Raw genomic sequence first — 22,653 nt, forward strand, 5'->3', positions numbered from 1 at the left:
AACTGAAAAGTAAGATTGTTTTACAGCAGGGTAGCATGGTGGTTAGCATAAATGCTTCACAGCTCCAGGGTCCCAGGTTCGATTCCCGGCTGGGTCACTGTCTGTGTGGAGTCTGCACGTCCTCCCCCTGTGTGCGTGGGTTTCCTCCGGGTGCTCCGGTTTCCTCCCACAGTCCAAAGATGTGCGGGTTAGGTGGATTGGCCATGCTAAATTGCCCGTAGTGTCCTAATAAAAAAGTAAGGTTAAGGGGGGGGGGGAGGGGTTGTTGGGTTACGGGTATAGGGTGGATACGTGGGTTTGAGTAGGGTGATCATGGCTCGAAAAAATATTTTTTTTAGGGGCCTCACGGTAGCATGGTGGTTAGCATCAATGCTTCACAGCTCCAGGGTCCCAGGTTCGATTCCCGGCTGGGTCACTGTCTGTGTGGAGTCTGCACGTCCTCCCTGTGTGTGCGTGGGTTTCCTCCGGGTGCTCCGGTTTCCTCCCACAGTCCAAAGATGTGCGGGTTAGGTGGATTGGCCATGCTAAATTGCCCGTAGTGTAAGGTTAATGGGGGATTGTTGGGTTACGGGTATAGGGTGGATACGTGGGTTTAAGTAGGGTGATCATTGCTCGGCACAACATCGAGGGCCGAAGGGCCTGTTCTGTGCTGTACTGTTCTAAATTCTAAATTTACATTGGCCAATATAACACGGCAAATGGGAGTAGGGTTAAAGGGCGTTGGTTTAGCTCAGTTGACTGGACGGCTGGTTTGTAATGTAGAGTGATGCCAGCAGTGTGGGTTCAACTCCCATATCAGCTATGGTTATTCAGGAAGGTTCAACCTTGCTCCTCGCCTGAAATGTGGTGACCCTCAGGTTAAACCCACCACCAGTCAGCTCTCTCTCAAAAAGGGGAAAGCAGCCTCTGGGACGGCAGCAACTTGTGTTTCTATTCAGTGTCTGAGAACCCTGAGGGGTGGGGAAGCTGACAACTTAACTTCAGTTTCAAATAAAAAAGTTAACCTTCTTCAAAGCTGCCTTTTACTCTGCTTAAAACAGAGATTTAGTGCCTTTTAACAGTGATATAAAATAAACTAAATTCACACCACACACATCATTTAAAAGAAAATCCTCCATTTGTTTCATGACTTCAAAGGTCAATTAGCGTCTAAAAAATTTCACAGCCACATTGATTGAGAGATAAATATTGACCAGGACACGGGGAGGAACTCCCCCCAACTCAAAATGATTCAGTGGGATCCTATATATCCACCTGAGTAAGCAGGCAGAGTCTTAATCGCCCAACATTCAACATCGTAGCTACTGGGGCGGTTTAGCTCAGTGGGCTAGACAGCTGGTTTGTAATGCAGAATAAAGCCAGCAGCACGGGTTCAATTCCTGTACCAGCCTCCCCGAACAGGTGCCGGAATGTGGCAACTAGGGGCTTTTCACTGTAACTTCATACTTGTGACAATAAAAGATTATTATTCAGATATTGAAGCAGTTCATGTCCAAATGCAGCAATCTCCAGGCTTTGAAACAGTTTTTATTCTTCCATTATGGGTTCTGGACATCGCTGGCGAGGTCAGAATTTATTGTCCATCCCTAGTTTCCCTTTGACAAGGTGGTGCTGAGCTGCCGTCTTGAAGCCGCTGCAGTCCATGGGGTGCAGGTACACCCACCGTGCAGTTAGGGAGGGAATTCCAATTTCAAAACCCATTTCCTAATCTGACAAAACTTTTCTGAGGATTTGTTAAACATTTCTACAGGTCTCCCAGTTAATTTCCAACAATTAGCTTTAGTTTGTCCAGGTTTATTTCAATGTAAGTATATGACCATTTTCCCACATGTAACTAGCTGTGTAAATATCAGCCAAAAGCGCTACTTCTTGGGTCTTTAATACTTAATGCTCATCGAAATTGATTATAATGGTTACTGGAATGTTGTTTCAGAATTCTTCTGTAATGTACGGAAATTAATGTTAAATGATTAGTTTAGTTAAGTTATAATCAAACAATTAATTGATTAAAATGTGAGTATCGTGTGACTTATCTTAAAAGCTGTCAGTGTTATTTGCAGGGTGCTGTTATATCAATGCAAGGTTTGCAATTGTTCAAGTTTGAACGAGCAATATCCTGTCACTTTGCTGATTATCGCTACTCATGACTATCGTCCATTTTACTGCAAAACTCCGCACAGACAGTGATCCCAAACCCATGGCCACCACCATCTAGAAGGACAAGAGCAGCAGATACCTGGGATCACCCCCACCTGGAGGTTCCCTTCCAAGTCACTCCCCATCCTGACTGGGAAATATATCGGCCGTTCCTTCAGTGTCGCCGGGTCCAAATCCTGGAGCTCCCTCCCTAACAGCACGGTGGGTGTACCTACACCTCAGGGACTGCAGCGGCTTCAAGACGGGATTTTCACAGTAACTTCATTTAATTGTGACAATAAAGATATTTTTTTTAAAAGTCCAGGCTAATGTTTATTTTTCCTCCTTTGTTTCTGATCCAATTCTCTTTAAGTTGTGAAGAAAGGTCCGGCCTGAATTGTCAGATCAGCGAGTGTTTGAGCATTTTTTGTTTTTTAAATTCCTGCCAGTACCAGGTATCCAGCAGCAGGTGGCGATACTGCGCTGTAAAACTTTACTGATCTTTGTACAGCTCAACATCACCATCGTGTGGCTGCAATTGGCACTACAATAAACGGCAAGCAAAAGTTCAGGATATTTAATTTCGTTTTTATTTTAATTCTCTGACATTTCTATTTGTGTTGTTCTTATTTACAGTCTGATTGAGATTTTACAATTTGGAAATTAAATGACTCATTTACTACAACCTGTTGTCAAGAGTGATTTCTGATCCCCGACCCCTGACCTTCTGATGTCAGTGATGATGTCACCACCCCGAGGCCCCGCCCCTTTTCGGGTCCAGATCAGAACCGGAGCAGATTCTCAGAAACTGGTTTTCATCCCAAGTCCCGAAGAAAGGATAAAGTTTCTCAGTGAATTTATTCCCAGTGAAGGTGTGGAGATGGGACTTGGTGTCCACGTTGTAAAATGAAACTGTCCCAGACTCATAACTGAGATAAACTCCCACCTTCCCGGGGATCTGACCGACAGGGAGACGGGATTCAGGAGAGGATTTTATATAAAACTCATCAACAAACCGCCCAATGGTCCAGAATCCAGTCCCTGGGATCAGACTGTGCCAGTCCTTCCTCTCCACAGACTTTGCGGCTACTCCCAGATCCCAGCCCCGATTCCCCGTCACCTCCACCTCCCAGTAATGTCTCCCCGATGTGAATCCCTCTGATCCCAGCACACAGGGACAGGGCCAGTATGTAAACCTCTTCCTGGTGTCAGGGAGATTCCTCTGGGTCCCGGTCCGTCTCAAACTCTTCAGATCCTCAGACACCTCGAGCCAGGGATTCGCTGTTTCCATATCCAGGGTCACAGAGACTGGGAGAGAAAACAGAAAATTAGAGACTGACTGGGGATCGGGGGGAGAGACTCACTGGGGATAAGGGGGAGACTCACTGGGGATCGCGGGGAGAGACTCACTGGGGATCGGGGGAGACTCACTGGGGATCGCGGGGAGAGTCACTGGGGATTGGGGAGACACACTGGGGATCCGGGGGGAGATTCACTGGGAATCGGGGGGAGACTCACTGGGGATCGGGGGGAGACTCACTGGGGATCGGGGGGAGACTCACTGGGGATCGTGGGTGACTCACTGGGGATCGGGGGAGACTCACTGGGGATTGGGGGAGACTCACTGGGGATCAGGGGAAGATTTCACCATTTTTGATTTGTTTTCCTGTTCCTCAACATCAAAATAAGCCGACCTGATGTGTGTGTGTGTGTGAGAGAGAGAGAGATCACCAAAATAAACTAATCTCTTCTCAAATTTAGAAGAAGATCTCAACACCGAGATATTTCCGTTCTGCTCCGTGGAAACAAATATGGCGGATTCTCCGCTTCACGACACCGGAAGTGCGATCGGGCGGAGAATCGGGCATAATGCACAAATCGAGGTTTGTGCCCGGCACTGATTCCGACGCCAGGCTCCAGTCCCTCCCTGGCGGTGAAATCAAAGTTTGTGCCCTGCAGCGGGCCCATGTAAAACCCTCATTTACATAGATTTAAATCTAATCAGCGGATTGGACACAGTATGCTCCGCCCTTCCACGATGCTCCGCCCTCTCAGGCAGAAGTCACGCGGGTGTGAATTAGTGCAAATATTTCCAAACGGGGACTGGGCTCCATGGCTGCTGAGGGGCAGAGAGAGGGTAATAAACTCTCAAAAAGCCTCAATAATTGTCGGACTTGCTGGGGGGGGGGGGTTACTGCCTGGGCCGGGGGGAGTAACGGGGAGCGACTTGGTGACAGGTCTGTGCACTCGGGGTGTCCCCCTCGGGATCGGGGTGGCCTGGCTCAGACCCCCATTGCTGCAGTCTGGGTTTTAAACACACCCCTTTGCTGCTTCTCACAGGCCCCTGGCTGCTCACTCTGCTGACTGCTCACTGTGTCCTGGAAATGTTCACAGAGCCTCTGGTCATTTGGGAGCCCACCCAGGCCGCCCCTCTGGAAAGCCTCAGACCCCGGCTGAGCCATCACCGGGATGGGCGTGGCCAAGCTCAATCAGTCACACACCAGGTGCTGCCACTCCTCAGTTCCCTCATCAGAAGCTCAGCCCCACTGCAGGGGAAGCAGGGGAATAGCAGAGCTCACCCCAAACAAAGGACACATGCACCGTGGCCTTTGGCACCCTCCCTGGCACACTGCCCCTCTCAGGGCAGAGGCCTCACCAGTCACACTATCAGCCAGCCCACCCCTCAGGACCACCAGCTGTCTCCAAGCCCTGCCTGCCCACCGCGCCCCTGCTCCCATCCACCCTGCCCCCGGACAGGTTGTAACAACCTGTGTGTCACACCCAGGACCCACATCACACTGCAGCTAAGCTCCCAGCAGACACACACTTCCCTGCCTCACCCCCATCTGTAGGACCTGCCCACACACAAGCCTCTAAGCATGGAGGCGATTGGTGGCACACGGTGACCCTCTCCACCCCACAACCAGGTGCCACCCTGCTGGTGGGATAACACACGGCCCACCCAGTGAGGAGACCCACAGTAAACCCCACTGGAGGAAACAGGACACGGGCCAGAGAGCCTGTCGCTGACACGGGTTTCGTCACCCACCGGTACCCCTGTCGACAGGGATGGTCGGTGCGGATAGAGCCTCCCCACATCACAGGCCCGGTGCCACTCACTGATGGGGACAGGGGTGCAGTGCGGACGGCAACATATCGGGGGGAGCGGCTGAGGGGTGGGGGTGGGGTTTGTGGGGACAGGTGGAGGGTGGAGCTGAAGTACAACTCAGGGTCACCGTGTAGCCTGTTGGATCGGGATGGGTTCGGGAATACTCATCGTGCTAACATGTCTTCTCTATTCCCCCTGCGGAGAATGAATTTTGGAGCGGAGCCAGGAATGCTCGCTATCTACCTGGCCACAGCTCCCGTTACGGACACACGGAGGCTGGAGGCACAGGGCCTGCTCAGGGAGGACCCTGCACAAGAGGAGCCTGCCCCAGAAGAGCAGGGCCCAGCCGGTGAGGCTCGAGTGCCGGCCGTCCAACAGGCCGAGGAGGAGGTGTGAAGGAGGCGCCGCATCAGGGCACGTGTTTACCATCGGCGCCTGTCCTTCGAGGAGCTGCCGGACCGCCTGTGCCGCCGAAGACATCGGCTAACCAGTGAGACCAGGTGCCACCTGTGCCAGGCGGTGGTGCAGCTGGCACTGCTGGGGTTTGGAGGTCACCCGCTCCCGGTGGCCGTCACGGTGACGGTCGCCCTGAACCTCTCTGTCTCTGGGACTTTCCAGGGGCCGAGCGGGGACCTGTCTGGGATCTCGCAGACATCGGCTCACAGGTACATCCGCCCGGTGACGGATGCCCTATGCACCCGGGCAGCGGACTATATAACCTTCAGTCTGGACCAGGCACACCAGGATGCCCGGGCAGCAGGATTTCCCTCCATCGCTGGCATGCCCCAGGTCCAGGGGGTGATCGATGGTACGCATGTCCCCCTACAAGTACCGGTTCATCAGGGGGGCCCTTCATCAATAGGAAGGGCTTCCACTCCCTGAATGTGCAGTTGGTGTGTGACCACCAGCTGGACATCACACACGTCTGCCCCCGATACCCAGGCAGCGGGCACGACGCTTACATCCTGGCGCACTCGTCGGTTCCCGGCTCCTTTGGGGTGCTCCCTCAGGTTAGGGGTTGGCTCTTTGGCGACAAGGGTTAACCGCTGAGGTCATGGTTAATGACACCTGTCCAGAGGCCCCAGACCGACGCGGAGACCCGTTATAACGAGGCCGATGCAGAAACCTGGAGCGTCATTGAGCGGAGCATCGACATCCTCAAGAAGCCATTCCAATGGCTGGACCGCTCTGGTGGGAATCTCCAATATAGCCCCAGGTGGGTCTCTAACATCCTGCTGGCCTGCTGTGTCCTTCATAACATCAGCCAGCAGAGGGCGACATGCTGGAGGAGGAAGGACGGCCGGGCTGACAGGACAGGCCGCCCAACGTGTGCTCCAGGGCCGCCGCACACGGGACAACCTCATCACCTCTCAATTGGCCAACTAAGGTCACCGGCAGCTCCCCGCCCTGTCCTTCCTCCCATACCCCCCCAACTTCCATGTGGTGCCCTTTCCTCATAGCCACTGACACCTTCCCCGTCCCTCCTCCATTCACTCCACCTTCCCCGTCCCTCCTCCCTTCACTCCACCTTCCCCGTCCCTCCTCCCTTCACTCCACCTTCCCCGTCCCTCCTCCCTTCACTCCACCTTCCCCGTCCCTCCTCCCTTCACTCCACCTTCCCCGCCCCTCCTCCCTTCACTCCACCTTCCCCGTCCCTCCTCCCTTCACTCCACCTTCCCCGTCCCTCCTCCCTTCACTCCACCTTCCCCGTCCCTCCTCCCTTCACTCCACCTTCCCCGTCCCTCCTCCCTTCACTCCACCTTCCCCGTCCCTCCTCCCTTCACTCCACCTTCCCCGTCCCTCCTCCCTTCACTCCACCTTCACCGTCCTCCTCCCTTCACTCCACCTTCCCCGTCCCTCCTCCCTTCACTCCACCTTCCCCGTCCTCCTCCCTTCACTCCACCTTCCCCGTCCCTCCTCCCTTCACTCCCCCTTCCCCGTCCCTCCTCCCTTCACTCCACCTTCCCCGTCCTCCTCCCTTCACTCCACCTTCCCCGTCCCTCCTCCCTTCACTCCACCTTCCCCGTCCCTCCTCCCTTCACTCCACCTTCCCCTGTCCCTCCTCCCTTCACTCCACCTTCCCCGTCCCCTCCTCCCTTCACTCCACCTTCCCCGTCCCTCCTCCCTTCACTCCACCTTCCCCGTCCCTCCTCCCTTCACTCCACCTTCCTCGTCCCTCCTCCCTTCACTCCACCTTCCCCGGCCCTCCTCCCTTCACTCCACCTTCCCCGTCCCTCCTCCCTTCACTCCACCTTCCCCGTTCCCTCCTCCCTTCACTCCACCTTCCCCGTCCCTCCTCCCTTCACTCCACCTTCCCCGTCCCTCCTCCCTTCACTCCACCTTCCCCGTCCCTCCTCCCTTCACTCCATCCCACGACCCCAGCTCCCCCTCCCTCCCTCCTAGGGCCCTACCAGTATCCCCACAGGATGTTGGCGCTGGGTTGGCAGTATCAGCGGGTCTTGTCCACGGGACGGAGGATGATGACGACTCGCTGGGAGATGAGCTCTGGATCTCCTCATCGTTTGACACAGTCTGACTCCTGCCTTTAGGATCACATTCCACTGTCCACCCGGGTCATCCCTGCATGTGTGCCGGCCAATCCATCTCACAGGCCCACATAGCTTGTGGGGAGGGGGTTTGGGGAGATAGTGAGTGGTAAAGGCTCACTCACTGGGTAAGCTGACCTACACGGCGGCCTCACACTTCTGGCCCCGTTTCCTGCCACCTCTCACTGAGGGTGACCCCAGGTTCAAGTGTCCTGGGGCCCTGCCCCCGCCATACATCCCAGAAGCTCGATCCCTGTCCGGACTACAGCTGCTTCCTGGGATCGGGCAGCCCTCCGACCGCCCGCTCCCTCGGGAGTCCCTGCCTCCACCTGATGTGCTGCAGCCTGTGTGAAGTGAGCACCAGAAGGTGACCCAGGAGCCTCTTCACTAAAATGCCCCCCGAGGTGATAGTCTCTGCGATGGTGGAGGGTGCAGGTGACAGCAGTGACGAGAAGTCGGTGTCTTCCCCGGGCTGGTGCTCCGGGGAGTTCTGTGGATGTGGCTGGGGGTCAGCGACCCCGGACGGCCCGGCCTCGTCTGATGGTGATCCCGCAAGGCAAAAGACAAGAGACACGGTGAGATCTTGGGAAGGAGAGATCTGTGGGAGAGGGGGTCACTCAGTTGCTGTTGGGACCTCAGCTTTGCATTGGGCTCTCACTTGGTTACCACATGCCGACCTCTGTTTCTGAGACGGCCCTTTCCTCTGCCTCGCCCGCGAGCTCCATCGCCTTCTGTTCCCCGGGGGTTTGCACTCTCAGGTCTGGGATGCCCCCGCCGATTTTCTGCCGCTCCCGGTGATTGTGGGTCACCTTGTCCTCGGGAACACATAAAGGACATGGTGAGACGCATGGAGGTGAGTTCTACGGGAGGTCTGTAGCTGGTGGCATGTGTGTGCCAGGCACCAGGCCAAAGAGGACAATACAGGTGTTGGGGTTTGGTGCAGGGTGGGGTGTGAGGGAGATGCAGGCAGGTGGGTTGTGAGGAGTGAGGGACAGGAGTGATGCCAGGGACACAGAGGTGGTGCCTCACCCGAGCTGCCCTCAGGAGATCGTTCATCGTTTTTCGGCACTGGGCCCCAGTCCTCCTGGTGAGGTTGGCAGCACTGACCATCTCTGCCACCTCCTCCCAGGCCCTGTTGATGATGGTGGGCTTGGGTCTCCTGCCCACCCTGGGGAAGAGGGTGTCCTGCCTCTGCTCCACCACGTCCAGCATGCGATTGGCCACTGACTCAGAAAGTCTGGGGGCAGGTCTCCGTGGAGCCACCTTCTTGGCTGGAATGGGAGTGTTTGGGGAGCGGAGCGTTTATAAACAGCTCCAGCTTGTCAGGCTCTCCAGCGTTAATTCAGGCCCCAGCAAATCAGACACCAGCGGGAATGGGAATTGCTCTGATTCCCGTGGGAAGAGCACTGGCTCATTTGCATGTCCTGACTCGCTTCTCGAATAGCGCCCCCAAGGGAACGGGAAGAGCCGCAATTCAGTCCCCACGGCAACACTCAGGGCGCGATCCAATGGCCACGCTGCGCCCGAAAAGCAGCTCGCCACTTCCAACACTTCCAGCCAGCACAGAGCAAGAAGACGCTCCAGCAGCATGAAATCTAGACCTCCCTGTGGTCCAAGGTTAGCATCGATCTCTTTTGTATGAATGGTTGTGACTACGTTTTGATTATTGACTATTTCTCGAACTACCCTGAAGTCGTGAAGCTCTCAGACCTCACATCTCGGACCATCATCAAGGCCTGTAAGGAGACGTTTTCCCGGCATGGTATCCCACACTGTCAGGAGTGACAATGGCCCGTGCTCCAGCAGCCACGAGTGGTCTATGTTGCCAAGTCATACCATTTCAAACATGTAACTTCCAGCCCACACTATCCGCAGTCCAATGGGAAGGTGAAAATGGGGTGCACATTGTGAAACAGCTCATCTGCAAGGCCGCGGATTCTGCTTCTGACATCTACCTTGCGCTGCTTGCGTCCAGGGCATGTCGCCGGCTCAACTCCCAATGAACAGGGACCTGCGGACGACACTTCCAGCCATACACTTGCCCAACCTGGCTCACCTCCCGGTGCTGCAGAAGGTGCAGCAGCTCCGAAACCAGCAAAAGCAGGGCTATGATGCTCATGCCACTGATTTGCCCGTGTTATCCCCGGCAGACACTGTCAGGATCAAGATACCGGATGGTGGCTGGTCAGCTCCAGCTGTCGTTATTGGACAGGCAGCGCCCCGCTCGGATGTTGTGCGTATGGCTGATGGTTCTGTTGTGAGATGAAACAGACGGGCACTGTGCAAAGTTGCCTGCCCGCAACCGCTTTCTTCTCCATTTCCGTCTGTTGTTTTGCCACCTCCTGATACCTCGAACTACGAGGCCAGCAGTCAGGCTTCTATCCCGCCTGTCAAGGCTCCGTCGTCCCCACCATCACCTCTCCGGTGGTCGACAAGGATCAGACGCAAGCCCCAGAGACGGGACTTATGAACATTTGTTTTGTTTGCTATATTCTGTTTTCTCACATTAGACAGCTGTCTTCACATGTAAATACGTTCACATATGCCACCGCTTGTAAAGATGTTAATATATGCCACCACATGTAAGTACGTTCCCAAATGCCAACAAAACATTAAAAAAGGGGAGATGTTGCGATATGCAGTATGCAGATAATGATATACAGACAGGCAGCTAATGAACACAGAGAACAGGACATGACCAATCAGCAGGCAGGACACTGAGGGGTGGTATTTCACTGTAAAAGGCACGAGACACTCACACTCCGCCTCTTTCCACTGATGAACATCTACAGAGTGAGTCAGGGTGTATGTACAGTATCACACCTCCAGCACGTGGCTAAGAGGTAGTCTGGTTCAGTCAGACAGAGTAACCACATTTAGATTCGCAGAGAGTCAAACTCATAGAGAACTGTGCTAACTGTGCTACTGGTTCAATAAATCAGATTGAACTCACTTCAGGGTCTGGAGTATCTTTTGGGGAAAGCTGCATCCAGTTGCAGCCTGTGTTATCCCAGAGTACATAACACATCAGTACCCTGACACTGCTGGTGCCACCCAGGCACCCTACCACTACCAGCCTGGCATTGCCAAGGTGCCCAGGTGGCACGGCCAACCTGATTCTCCGCAGACAAACCTCTACCTTAATCCTCTCCCTGGATGTATAAAAGATATTCATCCAGAGTGGGTGCAATTTTTCCTCAAGACAATTGAGAAAATGGGCTTTGCTGACACTTTCAGGAAATGGATTGCAATCCAGGGCTTGTTCCCCAGGTCCACAGTGAAGACCAGCTGACTCCATCCCCCTCACCACTCCTCCTCCCTCAACAGGCAGACAAAACCTCATCCCCAGGCTTCCTGTCCCAACCTTGGCCATGGACATGAGTCTGGTCCACAAGGTGGAGATGTATCAGGAGGATGAGGATTGGAGAGGAGGAAAGGTTCAGCTGGGAATGGCGGAGTTTCCACTTGCTGAAGTTTGTAAAGTATCGATGGGTTCTGGAGACAGAGCTCCATCTGAGAGTTCCTGTATTGGTGATGTTTAGGGAGCTGACAGTTTCAGCTGACCAAGCTGAGAATGATTTTTAGAAAGTGAATGAGGTGCATGAATCAGACTTTAATTCCAATCAGGACCATTTTTATCCTCATTTCTTTATAACAAAGCCCTTAAACATTCTCTCTGCCGACGGATTCTCCGTTGATAGTGACATTTAAGGGGCATTTTGACAAATACACGAATCGGATGGGAATAGAGGGATACGGACTCAGGAAGTGTAGAAGATTTTAGTTTAGAAGGGCAGCATGGTCGGCACAGGCTTGGAGGGCCGAAGGGCCTGTTCTTTAGCACAGGGCTAAAGAGCTGGCTTTTAAAGCAGACCAAAGCAGGCCAGCAGCACGGTTCAATTCCCGTACCAGCCTCCCCGAACAGGAGCCGGAATGTGGCAACCAGGGGCTTTTCACAGTAACTTCATTTGAAGCTTACTTGGGACAATAAGCGATTTTCATTCATTTCATTTCCACCCAGGGCTGGACTCAAAGACCAGGGGGCTGGTGATCTTGATCAACAAACGAGTGGCATTCGAGGCTGGGAGAATCATGTCAAACAAGGGGGAGAAGGTACATAATGGTGAGTGGGAAGTTGGAGGGGGTGCGGGTGGTACTTGTGAACATATATGCTCCGAATTAGGACGATGTGGAATTGATGAGGTGGGTGTTTTGTAGGATCCCAGACTTAGGGTCACATAACCTGATCATGGGAGGAGACTTTAACACAGTCATTGATCCGGAATTGGAACGGTCAAAATCCAGGACAGGGAGGAGGCCGGCAAAGGAATTGAAGGGGTTTATGGAACAGATGGTGGGAGTAGACCCTTGGAGGTTTGCACGGCCAAGGGTGAAGGAGTTTTCCTTCCTCTCACATGTCCACAAGGTGTGCTCTCGCATCGACGTTTTTGTTCAGGGCAGGGCACTAATACCGGAGGTGGTGGATACTGAGTACTCGGCAATCGCTGGAGCGCAGTCAGTGGGAGGGTGGGTTGGCGCTGCCGAACGTCTGCAATTACGTTGGCAGCACAGTGGCACAGTGGTTAGCATTGCTGCCTACGGCGCTGAGGACCCGGGGTTCGAATCCCAGCCCTGGGTCACTGTCTGTGAGGAGTTTGCACATTCTCCCCGTGTCTGCGTGGGTTTCGCCCCCACAACCCAAAAAGATGTGCAGGTTAGGTGGATTGGCCACGTTCAATTGCCCCTTGAATTGGAAAAAAAATAATTGGGTACACTAAATTTATATTTTGGGCAGCACGGTAGCATGGTGGTTAGCATAAATGCTTCACAGCTCCAGGGTCCCAGGTTTGATTCCCGGCTGGGTCACTGTCTGTGCGGAGTCTGCACGTCCTCCCCGTGTGTGCGTGAGTTTCCTCCGGGTGCTCCGGTTTCCTCCCACAGTCCAAAGATGTGCGGGTTAGGTGGATTGGCCATGCTAAATTGCCCGTAGTGTCCTATAGTAAGGTTAAGGGGGGGAGTTGTTGGGTATAGGGTGGATACGTGGGTTTGAGTAGGGTGATCATTGCTCGGCACAACATCGAGGGCCGAAGGGCCTGTTCTGTGCTGTACTGTTCTATGTTCTATGTACTACTGGGCGGCTAATATAGCCATGATTAGGAAGTGGGTAGAGAGGGAGGGGTCGGCATGGGAGTGGATGGAGGCGGCGTCATGTAAAGACACCAGTTTGGGAGCACTGATAACGGCACCTCTTCCGTTCTGGCCGGCCTGATACTCCACAAGTCCGGTGATGGTGGCGGCTCTGAGAATCTGGGGGCAATGGAGGAGATATAAGAGAGTGGAGGGAGCATCGGTTTGGACCCCGATTTATAATAATCATCGGTTTGTTCCGGGTAGGCTGGATGGTGGGTTCCGGAGATGGCAAAAGGCAGGAATTAGAAGGATGGGGAATCTATTTATAGATGGGAGCTTTCCCAGGTTGAAAGCCTTGGAGGATAAATTTGAATTGCCAGCAGGGAATGGGTTTAGGTATTTGCAGGTGTGAGACTTCCTGAGAAAACAGGTGCCGGCCTTTCCGCTGCTGCCGCCATGGGGGATACAGGATAGAGTAGTTTCCAGTACCTGGGTGGGAGAGGGGAAGGTATCGGATATTTACCAGGAGCTTTCGGAGGTGGGGGAAACTCCGGTGGAGGAGCTTAACGGCAAGTGGGAGGATGAGCTAGGAGGAGAGATAGAGGCGAGTCTATGGGTGGATGCCCTAAGCAGGGTTAATACATCCTCATCATGTGCCAGGCTCAGCCTGACACAGTTCAAGGTAGCCCACCGGGCACACATGACAGCGGCTAGGATGAGTACGTTTTTAGGGGTAGAGGATAGGTGTGTGAGGTACGCAGGAAGCCCAGCAAATCATGTCCACATGTTTTGGGCCCGAAGCTTAGAGGGTTTTGGCTGGGTTTCGCTAAGGCAATGTCCACGGTACTAAAAACATGGGTGGTGCCGAGTCCGGAGGTAGCGATCTTTGGAGTGTCGGAAGAGACAGTAGTTCAGGAGGCGAAGGAGCCGACGTCTTGGCCTTTGCCTCCCTGGTAGCCCGGAGATGGATTTTGTTAATGTGGCGGGACTCAAAGCCCCCGAGTGTAGAGACCTGGGTCAGTGACATGGCTGGGTTTCTCAGTCTCGGGAAAATAAAGCTGCCTTTAGAGGGTCAATGGTCAGGTTCACCCGGAGGTGGCAGCCGTTCGTCGACTTTCTCGGGGAAAATTAAAATGTCAGCAGATGCAGAATTCCAAGCGGGAGGCGGGGGAGAGGGCCGGATTGTTGTTTTATGGTTGGGGTGTGTGAAGATTGGGATGGGGGGGGGTAAATGTTTATTATACCATGTTGATGTCATTGTTAATGATATTATTATAAAAATTTTCAAATACATTCAATATTTTTAAAAAAATAAATAAATCATGACAGAGGAACTTATCTGAATTTTACCAGGGTTAATGAGATCCAGCATTTCTCTCCACACTGGGAACGGGAAAGGGCTGTTGAATTTTCCGATGGACAGGACACCATCTGCTAGTAACAGACTTTTATCCTCATCGCTAATCCTGTAAATATGAAAGAGTTGATTATAAATTGACCATAAACACTTTGCTGAGTAATTTTACCAACTTGCCCAGAGTTTCAGTAAAGTTCATGTCCTACCTCCTCTTCCCAGACGCTTCCTCCTGAAATAAACAAAACACAAATCTGAGTTGACAGAGACGGACTGTCTATATCCAGAAAGCAGAAATGACCCTCACATTGTTACAAGCTGCTGAGAATTGTCAATTCCCATTGCTGCAGACATGGAATAGAAAGAGGATGTTCCACAAAGGATATTGAAGCACAGGAGAAAGTATCAAAAAGATTGACAGGGACTGAGAGGCTTCAACTAACAGCAAAGATTGATCAACTTTACTGTAGAAAAGAGAAGAGCTGATAGAGATCTTTCAAATGATGAAAGGGGTCGGGTTTGAGAGATTCAGTGAAGATGTTTCCACTTGTAGAGAATCCAGAAATCAGGATAGAAACATAATATAGTTACAAATAAACCCAATCGGGAGTTCAGGAGAAACTTCTTTCCCGAGAGAGTGATGAGAATGTGGAACTGACTATCACATGGGTGGAATTTACTCCAGTCTGTCACAGCAGTGAGCATGGTGTCCGGACATAGGGGGGCAGGATTCTCCGATCCTGCGGCTATCTCTGCAGGATCCACCTGGTCTTACGACCAGAAAGTCGGCGCCACCCCCGCACCGATCCTCTGCCCGGTGGGGGCCCACAGCCGCGCAGGGTGAAGCCCCCAGCTTTCTCAAGCGTCTCCCCTCTCTCCCCCCCCCCCCCCCCCCACCCCGACTGTGAAGGGGCAAGATCCAAGGGGCTGGCACTGCAGTCAAGAAGGAGGGTCAAGAACGGTCAACCTGGCTCCCGGGCCTATAATTCCCACCAGAAGAAGCAGCCGGGTGGGGAATTGGAATTTATCAGCCAAATCCCAGGGGGATTGGGGCTGAGGTTTTTAAAATAACTTCAGGGTAACAACCGAATCCTGGGGGGATTTGGGTTTGAATTGAGGAAGGTTTGGGCTGAAATGTGGGGTTTTGTCTGTGGATTTTCAGGAGAGGCTTTTTAATAAGTTGTGGTGATTTGTGTGTTTATGTGGAAGCCGAGGTTAAATTGTGGAGGGGTTTAAATCAGAAAAACCAATTAAATGTTGTGTAATGTTATTTACACTAGTTTAGAGCTCTTTGTATTCGGTGTTGGGAGTGTTTTTCTGAAAAACAAGTTTGTGGTTGAGTCTGTGTATTTAATATTTCTATAAAATAATCTTTATTGTCACAAGTAGGCTTACATTAACGCTGCAATGAAGTTACTGAGAAAAGCCCCTAGTCGCCACATTCTGGCGCCTGCTCAGGTAAACAGAGGGAGAATTCAGAATGTCCAATTCACCAACAGCACGTCTTTCAGGACTTGTGGGAGGAAACCAGAGCACCCGGAGGAAACCGACGCAGACACGGGGAGAACGTGCAGACTCTGCACAGTGACCCAAGTCAGGAATCCAACCTGGGACCCTGGCACTGTGAAGCAACAGTACTAACCACCGTGCAAACCACTGTGCCACCCAATGTTTTTTCTAAAATCCTCAAGTCAAGAACCATCAGTCAGAGGAAACGGGAGTGTGAACCTCTTACAGTCCCTCAATCAGGTACACAGTGCAACTGAACAAGGGCATTCCCTCTACATCCTCAATCCCACCATCTCTCCCCCCCACCCCCTCCCAGAATCCCACCAGTAATCCCAACAGGATTTGATTTTCAGGCTTCCCGTATTGTGAGACCCCTGCTCATTGCTGGGGGAATACCAGTGACAGCAGGATGAGAACATTAATTGCCCTGTTAAGGGGCTGAATTGGTTACAGGAAGGCTGTCCCACAAGATTTACCACCACAGACTTAATCTGTGTAGAGATGGAAAGACAACAGAAACTCCACACAGTGTCATTCCCCATATCCCCTTCCACTCACCCCACACCCTGACTAAAGGTACCCCGGAGAGGACAGCATTAAATTCCACCCACCCAGGGAAAGGCAGGGATACATTTAAGGCGAAGTTGGATCAACACATGAGGGATAAAGGAACAGAAGGATATATTGACAGGGAAATGAAGTAGGATGGGAGGAGGCTTGTGTGGATCATGTTGTGACTGTGAACTTTCACTGAACTAAACTGAAATATAATCCCTCACCTTCAGAAATCTCACTCCGTCTTTTTGTTCCAACTGTTTCTCCAACTTTGAGAGTTTCTCCTGAATAGAATTTAAATTCTCCTGAATTTCACAAAGATTTTCCTCCATTGTTTTCAGAATTTGTTCCTCTTCTTCCCTGAGATCTCGGATGAAACGCTGCTCTTTCTCAGTGAGAATCTGGTGCATTTCAGTGAACTCGGATGTGATGTGACTCTGCAGACTGACCGACTGTTTCTATAAGAAGAAACATTAAAAATAATATATTTCTGTAATAAAAACAACAAAATAATGAATTAAATTTGGAAGCTCAGCACAGGGAGACTTTACCCTAATTTGGGAAATCTTCTGTTTCTGCTGCTGCTCCATTTCTAGAACCGTCGATTTCTTCTGTGTGAGAGAATCTAAGGCAGATTTCACCCCATCCTGGGATTGGGAGAGAAAATCAGGAAAGAAAAGTGTTAGACCCTGAAAATGTGATCAGATAATCAGGTGATCAAATCTTTTTTTAAAATGTATTTATTCAAAGTTTTTCAATAATTTTACAAAACACTCCAAAAGGAAAATAATACAAAGAAAAAAGGGCAACATGGCAACCAAAAAGAACAACTTAACCCTCTAAACGATAAACAGTTTAACAAGTTAACACCCAACTCAAAACAAAATAGGGCAAACGCCCCTTTCAAAAGGGGAAAGAAATCAGCCCCCCCCCCCACCCTGAGTTGCTGCTGCTGTTGATCTCCACCTAACGTTCCCCGAGAAAGTCAAGGAACGGTTGCCACCGCCTGGAGAACCCCTGCAAGGACCCTCGTAAGGCAAACTTTATCCTCTCCAACCTGAGAAATCCCGCCATGTCACTGACCCAAGCCTCTTCGCTTGGGGGTTTCACGTCCCTCCACATTAACAAGAGCCTTCTCCCGGCTACCAAGGAGGCAAAGGCCAGAACTCCGGCCTCTTTCGACTCCTGCACTGTCGGATCCTCCGATACCCCAAATATCGCTATCCCCCAACTCGGTTTTACCCGAGTATCCAAGACCTTAGACATAACCTTTGCAAAGCCCTCCCAAAACTCCGCAAGCACTGGGCACGCCCAGAACATATGGCCGTGGTTAGCTGGGCTCCCCGAACACCTCACACATCTGTCGTCCACCCCAAAAAACCTACTCATCCTCACCCCTATCATATGTACCCTGTGTACCACTTTAAACTGGATCAGGCTGAGCCTGGCACAAGATGAGGAGGAATTGACCCTGCCCAGGGTGTCAGCCCATAGGCCCTCATCCAGCTCCTCACCCAGCTCCTCTTTCCACTTACCCTTCAGCTCCTCCACCGAGGCTTCCTCCATCTCCTGCAGCTCCTGGTATATCTCCGAGATCTTACCCTCTCCGACCCACATGTCCGAGATCACCCTGTCCTATATCCTTCGGGCAGGCAGCAACGGGAATCCCCCTACCTGCTTCCTGACAAACGCCAGAACCTGCTTATACCTGAAGGCATTTCCCGGGGGTAACCCAAATTTCTCCTCCAGTGCCCTCAGACTGGCAAAAGTCCCGTCAATGAATAAATCCCCCAACCTTCTAATTCCAGCCCGGTGCCAGCTTCGGAACCCACCATCTATCCTGCCCGCAGCAAACCTATGGTTGTTTCGTATCGGGGACCAGACTGAGGCCCCTGTCTCCCCCCTGTGCCGCCTCCATTGCCCCCAAATCCTCAGTGTCGCCGCCACCACCGGGTTCGTGGTATACCCCGTCGGCTGAAGCGGCAATGGTGCTGTCACCAGTGCCCCCAGGCTGGTACCTACACAAGACGCCGCCTCTAGTCTTTTCCATGCCACCCCCCTCTCCCTCCATTATCCATTCCCGAATCATCGACACGTTTGCTGCCCAGTAGTAGCTGCACAGATTCGGCAGCGCCAACCCCCCCCCCCCCCCCCCCCCCCCCCCAACCCCCCGACTGCGCTCCAAGAACAGTCTCTTACAGGGAATCAAATCTGTTCCCTTTTTTTTAATAAATATTTTTATTTTCCTCCTTTTTCACATTTTTTCCCAAATTTACAGCCACCACCAGTCAACAATAATCAGTAATGAATGTAATGTCAATCCCCATATCAATAACAACAATCCCATCCTCGCACCAAACCCCCAAACATTAGCCCGCATGTTAATATAAACAAATAATAAAGTGGAAACAGGAATCACCCATAGTCACCATTAGCACATACAGACCCCCCTCCCCAACCCTCCCCCTAATGTTCAATGTAATCCAATTCTCAAAAGTACATAATGAATAACGCCCATGAATTGTAGAACCCCTCCATCCTTCCGCTCAGTTCAAACTTAACCTTCTCAAGAGTCAAGAATTCCAGCAGGTCCCCCCGCCACGCCAGGGCACAGGTGGAGAGGTTGATCTCCATCCCAACAGGATCCGCCTTCGGGCGATCAACGAGGCGAAGGCTACAACATCTGCCTCCGCATCTGTTTCCAACCCCGGCTGTTCCGACACCCCGAATATGGCCTCCCGAGGGCCCATGTCCAGTTTCACGTGCACCACTTTAGAGATTACCCTAAACACCTCCTTCCAGTAATCCTCCAGCTTTGGACAGGACCAAAACATATGAACATGGTTTGCGGGGCTCCCCCGCAACATTCACACACATCTTCTACCCCCTCAAAGAGCCGGCTCATCCTCGTCCTTGTGAGGTGAGCTCTGTATACCACCTTCAGCTGTATCAGCCCCAATCTCGCGCATGAGGTGGAGGTGTTCACTCTCCGGAGCACCTGACACCAGAACCCCTCCTCCATACCCTCTCCCAACTCTTCCTCCCACTTTGCCTTGATCCCTTCCAGCGCTGCCTTATCCTCTTCCAAAATAGCCCCGTAAACCGCCGACACTACCCCTTCTCCAGTCCCCCTGTCGTCAGCACCTCCTCCAGCAATGTGGAGGCCGGCTCCACCGGGAAGCTCTGTATCGCCTTTCTGGCAAAGTCTCGAACCTGCATGTATCTAAATATTTTCCCCTGCTCCAGCCCATACTTCACTCCCAGCTCCTTCAATCCTGCAAACCGACCCCCAAGAAACAAATCTTTTAGTGTCCTAATTCCTTTCTCCTCCCATCTCCGAAAATTTCCATCCCACTTCCCTGACTGAAATCTGTGGTTCCCCCGAATCGGCATTTCCCTGACCCTGACCCCAACCTGAAGTGCTGGCGAAACTGCCTCCAAATTCTCAACAAATCTATTACTCCCGGACTCTCTGAGTATTTCCCCGGGGCCGTCGGGAGCAGCGCTGTTGCTGGCACCTTCAATCCCGACCCCCTACACAAACTCTCCTCCATTCTGACCCACTGGGAGTCAACCCCTCTGACCCAGCTCCGTACCTTCTCCACATTTCCCGTCCAGTAATAATACATCAGGTTCGGAAGACCCAAACCCCCTGCCTGCCTTCCTCCTGCCTGCCTTCCTCCTGCCTGCCTTCCTCCTTCCTGCCTTCCTCCTGCCTGCCTTCCTCTCTGTAGTTGCACCTTTCTAATTCTTGCCACCTTCCCTCCCCATATGAACGAGGTAATCATCCCTTCAATCTCTCTAAAAAATGCCTTTGGCAGGAAAATTGGCAGGTATTGGAAAATAAACACAAATCGCAGCAATATGTTCATTTTAACGCCTGTACCCGACCCACCAGTGACAGAGGGAGACCATCCCACCTTGCCAGATCAGCTTTCACCCTCCCCACCAAATTAGAAATGTTGTACCTAGGGAGCCACCCCCCCCCCCCAATCCCGAGAAACCTGCACCCCCAGGTATCTGACGTGAGAAATCTGTTCCCGTTTACCTTGTAGATTTCAACAGCTTCTAAAATCGGCAGAAAGTTGTGAGATTTGTGTTTCCGCGAATCTCTACAAATCACACAGATCAATTTCTTGTCAGTTTCACAAAACAGCTTCAGTTCTTCCTGATGTTCCTCACAGTGAAGTTTACTTTCCTTCTCTTCCCGATTCAGCTTTAATTTTCGAGCTTTCTCAGCCAAATTCACTAAGACCCGATTGGTTCTGAGGTTTCTTTCTGGAAACTCCTGTCGACATTCCGGGCAGGAGTTTCTCTCCTTCTTTTCCCAACACTGGGTGATACAGGAGCGGCAGAAATTGTGTTCACATTCCAGTAAAACCGGATCAGTGAAGAAATCAAGACAAATGGAACAAATTGCCTCCTCGGTCCAACTTTCCTCCTGTTGTCTGGAAGCCATGTTCACACTCAGCACTTCCTGATTCAAACCACTTTCAGTTTCAAAGTTCCTGCCCTGCTGCTGAACACATTCAGTTCAGTAACTCCCTCATGACGTTCACGGCAATACTCAAGGAATTATTGTTGTTTGCTGCTCTCGGTCCCATTGCTTTGGGTGTTGGAGATAAAACCCGGAGCAGAATTCAGAATAAACCGGGTTAGAGGGAGTGACAGGGAATAATTGAACCCAGGCGATGAGAGTGAAGGTCTGTTGGTGGTGGGGGTGGGTGGAGAGAGGATGGGAGGAGGTGGGGATTTTGCCCTGTGAGTGACTGGCAGCCTGCTGCTCTCCTTCATTAACTTCTGTCTCAAAGCAGCCCCAGGCATGGATGGTCAAACTGTGTTTTACTTTGTGGGAAACACAAACTGAAACATATTGTCCAGCTCCTCCTGACCTGTCCCTTTACGTAAACCCAGCCTGACTCCAACTCAAGTCAGATGTTTGGTATTTACATGGTTGTCTGAATTTTTTCCAAGAATAATATTTGAATTAAAAACGAGTCTGAAATGTCTCTGGTGCTGGCTGACTCCTCCCCCAGCCCTAAGGGCTTTTCATGTTGATGATGGGGGTGTTGATTTGTTTGAACAAGCTGCACAGTGAGTATATTGAAGTGGGTGCGGTTTGTACAGAGCCGCTCTCTGCTCTGAGCTGCTGTAATGTGTGTCACAGTGTAGCAGCTGAAAGGCTGCAGCTTTTAACTTTAGACTTGTCCTTTTCCTCGATACTGAACAAGCTGGAGAGCCTCAGCAGCTCTTTCTACACCCAGACCATTGGCCTGTCTCCTTCCGCACTGTCAGCCAATGAAGACTTTACTATTTGACCCATGGCTGGGGTTTCAAATCAGAGTTTTCCTTCTCCAGGGCAGGCTGCCAATCAAAGCTGCCAATGGGGAACGATCTGGTTTTGAGGAGGCAGACACTCACTTTCACATCTCTGCCCAAACAGGGATCAGCGTGTGAAGCTGGGCACAGGCAGTTTGATTCGGACGGACTATTCCACACACTGACCAGATGGGACTTTTTGTGAATGACGAGAATCTCAACTCTCTTCACCATCCTGGTCATTCCTGACCCTTTTTCCCAATCCATCAGGAATTAACTCGGTGCTGCTCTTTGCCACATTGGATGGGATTTTGCTCTCTGTGCACAGAGAGCTGGTTAGAGAGAGAAAACCGGTGTGTAGCTCTCCAGCTGCACAGCTGAGTTTTCTCTCCAGATTCTCTGGGACTCTGAGTCCAGAAAATCTATGGCTGTGGGTTTCACCTTCACGCTGGCAGGACGGGGCCTGATAGATCCGGCAACGCTGGCTTCACAGAGACCGGGGCGGCCTGATCTGTGTTAAAATAATACTCCCCCATCCCCCGTGGACATGGGGAACCCCCTCCCCTACAGGCACAGGGACAACCCCGCTCCCCCAAACCCCACACATAAACATAGAAACATATAAAAAAGGAGCAGGAGGCCATTCGGCCCTTCGAGCGTGCTCCACAATTCAATATGATTGTGTCTGATCCTCTATCTCAATGCCACATTCCCGCTTTCTCCCCAAACCCCTTGATGCCATTGAAATGTAAACAATTATCTGTCTCTTTCTTGAATATATCCAGTGACTTGTGGTAACCTCCTGCGGTTGGGAATTCCACAGGCCTTTGAATGAAGAAATATTTCCTAATCTCAGTCCTGAATGGTCTTGCCCGTATCCTGAGACTGTGTCCCTGGTTTGAGATTCCCCAACCAGGGAAAACATCCTCCCTGAATCCAGTCTCTCCAGCCCTGCTAGAATTTTATACCTTTCAATCAGATCTCCTCTCATCCTT

The 22,653-nt window shown here is 51.8% G+C and overlaps 2 protein-coding genes across 2 annotated transcripts in view; one reads left to right on the forward strand and one right to left on the reverse strand.

Annotated features, from left to right (window-relative positions):
- Positions 1-22,653, forward strand: part of LOC119975833 (zinc-binding protein A33-like) — an 87,545-nt gene that overhangs the window by 48,739 nt on the left and 16,153 nt on the right. The window lies entirely within an intron of this gene.
- On the reverse strand, positions 2,704-21,272 carry LOC119975825 (zinc-binding protein A33-like). The gene is made up of 6 exons (XM_038815705.1): positions 20,388-21,272; positions 16,891-16,986; positions 16,564-16,797; positions 14,485-14,507; positions 14,272-14,387; positions 2,704-3,444 (listed from the first exon to the last, which is right to left on the reverse strand). The coding sequence occupies exons 1-6, from the start codon at positions 20,796-20,798 to the stop codon at positions 2,882-2,884; spliced, it is 1,443 nt and encodes a 480-aa protein (XP_038671633.1). The 5' UTR covers positions 20,799-21,272; the 3' UTR covers positions 2,704-2,881.

Source organism: Scyliorhinus canicula, chromosome 13 (assembly GCF_902713615.1).
Source record: "Scyliorhinus canicula chromosome 13, sScyCan1.1, whole genome shotgun sequence".
Taxonomy (NCBI): domain Eukaryota; kingdom Metazoa; phylum Chordata; class Chondrichthyes; order Carcharhiniformes; family Scyliorhinidae; genus Scyliorhinus; species Scyliorhinus canicula.